The sequence below is a fragment of the Prenolepis imparis genome, unplaced genomic scaffold, assembly GCF_030444845.1.
Source record: "Prenolepis imparis isolate NDT839.2.m4 unplaced genomic scaffold, iyPreImpa1.0 SCAF_33, whole genome shotgun sequence".
Taxonomy (NCBI): Eukaryota; Metazoa; Arthropoda; class Insecta; order Hymenoptera; family Formicidae; genus Prenolepis; species Prenolepis imparis.
In genome coordinates this window covers 312699-321460 of record NW_028141191.1, presented here as the reverse complement: position 1 = coordinate 321460, position 8762 = coordinate 312699, and the positions used below count along the sequence as shown (strand labels likewise).

Below are 8762 nucleotides of genomic sequence, written 5' to 3'. Positions count from 1 at the left end.
ACGTCTCTCAGTCTTCTCTCTGGTTCTATAGTTTACGTCACGTATGTATGTACATACGATTTTCAACATTGGATGAATTTCGGAACACAGCCTTAATACTATAAAATGAAGGCAGAAAAGTTTAACGGTCTCTAATTAATCTAAAATAAGATTCATTTATTTTAATCACACTCAACGATCCGGTAAAATTATACTGAAAATTGCAGTGACAAAATGTATACATTAGTGCAATATGAAGATGGCATTTATTACGTATCCAACTCAAAATACGTTACTAATTATAAAGGTGTTACAAAAGCTAAATACAGTGATGGGTACAAATACGTAGCAAGTATTATAGCAAAAAATAGTAAGTTAAAATATTTTTTTGTTGTGTTATATTACAGACAAAATTTTCTTATTATTATAGACAAACTTTTCTTATTATTATAGATGATAAAAGTATCTTGTTAGAACTAAAAAAAAAATATATTAAAAAATGTACCACATATATTGTGTAAAAAAGTTAATTTTGACAATGGAAATAGAAAGAAGACTAATAGAATAAATAAAAGCTGTGATAATAAGACTGATAGAATAAACGAAAATGATGATAATAAAACAAATGATAATAACATAATATTTAGTGGTAAGTAATATTTTGTAGTATCTCTTTGTGTTATTATTAATTGCTGTAAATGTATAATTTTATTATAAAAAGTATATTTCCAAAACATCAACACTGCTGATAACATAATTTTAATAACACTTTTACAGATGCTACAAATATACACACATGTAGTACGAACGTTAGGAATGACTTTCTGGGAACTGATAATATTAGTGATGAGGCTATCTCTCTTCCGTGTATGTAACATTTTTTGTAATTCGTATATGAAGTTTTATGTACAGTAAATAATATGTATGCAAAGTATATATTATTTACTATTTGTAAACTTAAATAGGCCTACCTGTTTTTCTAATATGTTCTTATTCGGTTATTATTATATTCTCATTTTGTGTATAGATTCACCTAATACTTTTGAGTCTGAAAATGTAGATAGTTGCGTTAAGAAGTTAAGTTTTACTATTGGTATGTATGTTTTACTATTAATAGTTTATTTCTCAAAAAACTCAATTAAAAAAATTTTTTTTCTAAAATTTAATATTACATTGAATACAACTAAACGGCATTTACATTTAAGATATGCTCATGTTTGATATTTGTCTTAGTAATGTAATTTTCATTGCAATTTTACAATAAATTTTATTTATCTTTAGATGAATTGTCTATGCCAAAAGATAATACATGTATTCTGCGTATATGTCAAAATGAGATTGAAGAATGCAACGAAACAAATATTGATGTTCCAGTATCACCATCATCACTTGGTATGTAGATTTAAAAAATTTATTGTTACTTTTATAAATATGTTATTATTAAGGCTCCTTAGTCTTTAATCACAGATTATGTGCTAATAAATGCTAAAAATTCTTGTATAATAATTTTTTAACAATACATTATTAAAGAATTATTATTATACCAGTAATTTTTTTATACTTTTGTAGGTTTTTGATAGCTTATTTTTCAGAAACTTAATTTTTTAAAAATTTTTATCTAAAATTTAATATTACATTGAATACAACTAAACGGCATTTACATTTAAGATATTCTCATGTTTGATATTTGTCTTAGTAATGTAATTTTCATTGCAATTTTACAATAAATTTTATTTATCTTTAGATGAATTGTCTATGCCAAAAGATAATACATGTATTCTGCGTATATGTCAAAATAAGATTGAAGAATGCAACGAAACAAATATTGATGTTCCAGTATCACCATCATCACTTGGTATGTAGATTTAAAAAATTTATTGTTACTTTTATAAATATGTTATTATTAAGGCTCCTTAGTCTTTAATCACAGATTATGTGCTAATAAATGCTAAAAATTCTTGTATAATAATTTTTTAACAATACATTATTAAAGAATTATTATTATACCAGTAATTTTTTGATACTTTTGTAGGTTTTTGATAGCTTATTTCTCAGAAACTTAATTTTTTAAAAATTTTTATCTAAAATTTAATATTACATTGAATACAACTAAACGGCATTTACATTTAAGATATTCTCATGTTTGATATTTGTCTTAGTAATGTAATTTTCATTGCAATTTTACAATAAATTTTATTTATCTTTAGATGAATTGTCTATGCCAAAAGATAATACATGTATTCTGCGTATATGTCAAAATGAGATTGAAGAATGCAACGAAACAAATATTGATGTTCCAGTATCACCATCATCACTTGGTATGTAGATTTAAAAAATTTATTGTTACTTTTATAAATATGTTATTATTAAGGCTCCTTAGTCTTTAATCACAGATTATGTGCTAATAAATGCTAAAAATTCTTGTATAATAGTTTTTTAACAATACATTATTAAAGAATTATTATTATACCAGTAATTTTTTGATACTTTTGTAGGTTTTTGATAGCTTATTTCTCAGAAACTTAATTTTTTAAAAATTTTTATCTAAAATTTAATATTACATTGAATACAACTAAACGGCATTTACATTTAAGATATTCTCATGTTTGATATTTGTCTTAGTAATGTAATTTTCATTGCAATTTTACAATAAATTTTATTTATCTTTAGATGAATTGTCTATGCCAAAAGATAATACATGTATTCTGCCTATATGTCAAAATGAGATTGAAGAATGCAGCGAAACAAATATTGATGTTCCAGTATCACCATCATCACTTGGTATGTAGATTTAAAAAATTTATTGTTATTTTTATAAATATGTTATTGTTAAGGCTCTTAGGGCCGGTTGTTCCAACTCCATGATACATTTTATCTCACAGGTAGCATATCTTCATCTCTTAGGGCCGATTGTTCTAACCTCTTGGTAAATTTTACCTGACAGCATATCTTCGTTTTTTTTCAGATAAGTTTTTAAAAAAAGACGAACATATGCTATCTCAGGTTAGGTAAAATATTTATCAAGAGGTTGGAACAACCCAGCCTTATTTTCATAAAATTACGCAATAGATTGATTATATTTATAAAATAATAAGGAAACTTTTCTTTTGTTTCAATAAATAATAAATATCCATAAAATTAATATAGTAAGTAATGCACAATTAAGAACCTAGTTTATATCACATTAATTTTATAGCTATTATTGAAGCCAAAGAAAATATGCCCAATTAATTTTAAATGTGATTTTTTATTTCTACATATTTCGCAAAATGCATATTATTTCTTGTTTCTGATATTATTAATCAAGACCATAGTGACAAAACAAAACTTTCAAGTTAATGAATATCTATACATATATATCATGCTTTTTAGATGTTGAGGATGAAGAAAGTGGATCAGAGTATATACCGTCAGAAGATGATCAAAATTTAGATAATAATGATGATGAAACGCCACAAATACAAAAATCAATATCAAGCATGACTTCAATATCCAGTTTAGATGCCACAAAAATTAATAATGGCACATCAGTATGTGATGACGAAAATATGCATGTAGAAACTTCAAATACAAAAATTATAAAGCAAAATTTTTGTATATTCTGCTCAAAGTTACAAACACAACTAGTGCGACATTTAGAAAAAGTACATCGGAATGAGTCAGATGTAAAAAAATTTGCTGCTTTACCTAAAAAAAATCCTGAACGAAGAAAAATTATTGATACGCTACGGAAAAATGGCAACTTCAAATTTAATATAAACTCCGAATTGAATAATGGACAACTTATAGTATGTCGGCGTCCTAACGAAAAATATAAAAAAGCCGCTAAAAATTTTATTGCTTGCGCCAAATGCAAGGGCTTTTTTTCCAAAAATGCAATTCGTCATCATTCTCGAAGTTGTTTTGGAACAAAATTTACAACAAATAGATGTATTATGGTTATGGGTAGAAAGATCACATGCAGATTACATCCATCCGCAAGTGAACTTTTAAGGAAAACAGTTTTTCCAGTCCTGCGGGAAGATGAAGTGATTCGTGCTATAAGATATGATGAATTGTTGATTTTGTATGGAAATAAATTGTGCATGAAATATAAGTCGCAACATCACCACGATATGATTCGTGCTCGATTACGTCTTGTTGGTCGTCTCCTCTTGGTGATGAAAGATATAAATAAAAATATCGAAAACTTTGAATCAATCTATAATCCCAAGGTATATGATGACTGCATATGTGCGATTAATAAAGTTGCAAAATATAATTCTGAAACAAAAATGTACGAAACGCCTGCAGTAGCAGCAAATTTATCAACATTATTAAAACATATTGGAAATATCCTCATTATAGAGTGTATAAAAAAAGAAAATGTCGAAAAAAAAAAACAAGTCAAGGATTTTTTAAAATTATTAGTCGTTGACGTCGGAACAAGCATCAATACAACTGTTGTAGAAACACAAACGGCTTACAAAAGGCGTAAAAAAATTAATCTTCCAACATTAGAAGATATTCGACAATTGTACAGACATTTAGAAGAAAAACGATCTGATGCTTATAAGGAACTATACAAATCGTTCTCTTATTGCCACTGGATTTCTTTGGCTGAAGCAACACTAACTTCCATACATGTGTTCAATAGACGGCGAGCAGGAGAAATTGAAAGAATTCTCATAGAGGACTTCAACAGCTATGAAAAATTAAATAAAAATATGCATAATGACATGTACAAATCATTATCTACAGAAAATAAGAAAATTGCCCAAAAATATGTAAGATTTTGCATAAGAGGCAAATTAGGACGTACAGTCCCCGTTTTATTATCAAACGATTTATTTGAAAGTATCACTTTAATTTTAAAGTTTCGGAAACAAGCTGGAATATCAGAAAAAAATCCATATGTTTTTGGATTGCCTGGAAATAATAAAGAAAGATATAAGTATCTCAGAGCATGTCTGTGCCTACGAAAATTTGCAGAAGAGTGTAATGCCAATCAATCTTCCACTTTGCGTGGTACAATATTGAGAAAGCACGTAGCAACATATTGCATCCAATTAAATCTAAACGATGTCGATATTTCGGATCTGGCTATGTTTATGGGCCATTCCGACAAAATTCACAAGGATCATTATAGGCAGCCACTGGCTAGTAGAGACATATTAAAAATATCACAATACTTAGAAGCAGTACAAGGTAATACGAATAATCCAGTTGAGGATTCATCAACAGATAGCAATTCCGAAAATGATAAGGTACTAAAAGAGAGCTTTATTAACAATAACATAGCAGAAAAAAAAGGTATATCTTCAGGGAATTTTTTCTATATTTCACTTTTGCATTCCTAACTTATATTTTATATTTTCTTTGTATGTATTTTTATACTATTACTTATATTTATTTTAACATAACAAATTATTTATTTCAGATAATTCAGACATTTCTGATAATATCGACATTCAGGACAAGCAAAATAATAAACGAAAACGATCTAGTGAGTATTTTCATTGATTTATAAGATATTTTAAAAGCATTGTTATATACAATTAATGTTACATATAATTAATGTTTTTAAGTGCTATTATAAAATGCTTAAAATGCTCTGTAAATATTTATATATACACATTTGTAATAATTCGTAAAATCTATCTTATGAAATTTTAGTATAAAAATATTTTTATGACTCTCATAATTAACATATATATTGACTATATAATTTTTAATATAAAGTTTTGCGGTATTTGTTTTCCAATCTTTCACAAAATTTATACATAAAGTATCAAATAATTTAAGGCATATCAGATGTGCAAATTTGCAAACTAAATACGAAACTGTACCATTTTATAAATTTGGAGATCTTTTATTCAAAAATTAGTTGCATAATATTATCAAATGCGTTCGCGGGAATCGATGGTCGTATTATGAAGCTATTTTAAAGAAAATCTGTCTTATCGCTTGTATGTGGCAACTGCGGACGGTATACAGATTAGCATTAATGCAGTCTCATTTTCTAACATAATGCCATTTGAAATTTTCAAGCGAATTATATCTAAAATATTCATTTATTATAATTGATTATTCGAATTTGTTGATTTCTTGAATAATCAACAGTTCTGCACGAATATTTAAATATGATGTGCTTGACCAAAAATGTTATATGTCATATATGCTAGGAAATGGGATAGCATTAATTAAAACTGCTCTATAAAGCTGAACCGCATTCCTTCACGGTCTCCATGGTCCTATCATGCACCGCTCGCTATTGCTAAGCGATTGTAAATAGATTGTAGCAATTTTCCTTAAGATTATGACTGAAGAAACACGGCACACTGATTTCTGTGCACGCGTTTCGCTGAGATTCAATAATTTATTTTTATCGCGAAATATGCAAAAGGGTACATAACTATATCGTATTTAGTTTTAGGAGCTTACTTACACATGGCGTGCCGGACATCCTATATACATATATATGCTTACAATTTACTGCTTTCATGTATATTTTATAAACTCTTTTAAATAATACTCTACTTTTCATTTAGCATCTCCTTATGGGAAAACGAAAAGGATTCGTTGGTCTAAGGAAGAAAAGGAAACAGCACTACAGGCATTTTCTACATATATGGAGAAACTGAAATTACCATCTTTACAAGATATTCAAACAATTAAAAAAAAATATACATTGCTTGCTAAACGTACATCGCCACAAATCAAAACGTGGCTTCATAATCAACAGAAAGTTTTACGACAACGTAAGTATTTATTATTATGCTAATAATTACAAATACTTTAAAAATTAAAACACATATATTTGAAGATCGTAACATCCAAGCAAGATATAAAATGTTTAGTTTTTTTTAGGAAGATGAAAGCTTTCAAATATATTAATTATTTCTATTTTTTATGTATTGCAGAGTTGTCATAAGTTCAATGCGATGTTCTACAGAACACGTTCTAAAAACGTTCACAAGGATCTTTTCTATTTTTTTATACTGTTTAAAAGTAATTCTGTTTTTATATTATTTTAACATTGCAAATAATAGCGAAAGATTACTAGATTCGTACAAATTACTTTACTTTATTACAAAATGCTAAGAAAATATTGATAATTAAGATTTTAATTTGAAAAGCGTAAGAAGTATATTGCATTCAACGTTTTAATAAGGGGTGCTTTCGCGAAAGATCAAAATGATCCAGATTAAAATGATCCGTGCGTTGCCAAATCTGAAATTTCATTGAATAAAGTTACAATGAGAGTCAATCTCATTGAAATTTTATTCAATGAAATTTCAGATTTGACCAATCACAACGCACGGAATGCACGGATCATTTTAATCTGGATCATTTTGATCTTTCGCGAAAGCACCCAAGAATACAAATAAGAGTGCAATTATAAAAGTACAAATTTTTTGCAATAATGGGACTGATACAGTCTTTCATAGTATTAATACTATTAAAGAAACTAATAATGTTATTATTTCGTTTGAGAATGTAGTATTATAAAATGCTAAAAAATATTATTTAATTTAGTTTATTAGTAATTGGTTTTAATTTTGAAAAAGTAAGAACTATATTATTTTTAGCGTCTTAAGTGCAATTGTGAAATTACAAATATTTTACAACAATGAGACTGATACTGTGATTTATATTATTAACATTATTAATGATATCGATACTGTTATTATTTCCTTTAAGAATGTAAAATATTTATATAAGGAACAAACAATATTTTACTGTCATATATTTCAAATATAATCTTAGGTTTATAAGAGTGATTGTAGTGCAAACAATAGTATGAAATGTTATAAGTGAATGTGGCATGTGACCCATCATCAAAAATTACTATAACATGTTATGACCATTAAATAGAAATATCACAATGAACATTTGCGTTTCTTATTATTTTCAAATACTAAATTTTTTAACGTTTATTAATATCATAGTATGTATTTTTAGTATTAAGCATTTGGAAGTTTACGTATTTTGCCCTTTTTACGATATGGATGTTGTGTAAGCAATTTGGCAAAATATGGTATCAGAATAATTATATCTCTATAATTGTACATGTCTTTCGTATGGTATGCTGCCTGTAAATAACATACATAGATGTAAATTCTTAAGTATAATTATTACAAATATAATTATCATAGCGATATAGATTCATTTCTCCATAAAGTTATATGTATAAATACACTGTCTAATACAAATGTAAATTTTATATATGATTAAAAATAAAGTATTAACAGATTTTTATATGTACATAAGAGATACATGTAATATATATAATACAATATGCTGCCTCTAAGTATATGTTAAGCAGCACCTTTCCAGACATATTCACTTAATAGCAGTACAGGATGTCTTTAAATCTTCTAATGTCAATAATATGAAATCATTTATATTTCAAGAATCTCTGCAAATGAATGAGTGGGCGTTGATCATACCATTATAAATCACAAGATTCTATTAGCGGAGACTGTAATATTAGCTCTCACTTAAAAGATTCTCGTGTTCTGTAATGGATTTCCTCTTGACACTCGGTGCATCTTGAATCTGTGGTTTGCTGATTATTATAAATCTATCTATTATTATAAATCTATTATTATAAACCTAACCGTCTTCTGCTGAAATGAAAATAAACATGATACAATATTAATAAGCAGCGTGATGAGAAGATATCTTTTGTGTAAACTGCACCTTACCCGTATAATTATCATCATAATAATTCAGGATTCTTGTAGATTCAACGAACAATAAGATAACAAATAACAAAATGAAAATATTCCATAATGTAA

At 26.9% G+C, this 8762-nt stretch overlaps 1 protein-coding gene across 1 annotated transcript; it reads left to right on the top strand.

Moving 5' to 3' along the window:
* The first annotated feature begins 471 nt into the window (after window positions 1–471).
* LOC145946969 (uncharacterized) lies at window positions 472–8143 on the top strand. Its single transcript, XM_083056724.1, has 11 exons — window positions 472–628; window positions 757–846; window positions 1007–1072; window positions 1261–1371; window positions 1724–1834; window positions 2187–2297; window positions 2650–2760; window positions 3352–5271; window positions 5399–5464; window positions 6510–6719; window positions 6882–8143. The coding sequence occupies exons 4-11, from the start codon at window positions 1272–1274 to the stop codon at window positions 6890–6892; spliced, it is 2640 nt and encodes an 879-aa protein (XP_082912850.1). The 5' UTR covers window positions 472–628; window positions 757–846; window positions 1007–1072; window positions 1261–1271; the 3' UTR covers window positions 6893–8143.
* The last annotated feature ends 619 nt before the right edge of the window (window positions 8144–8762 follow it).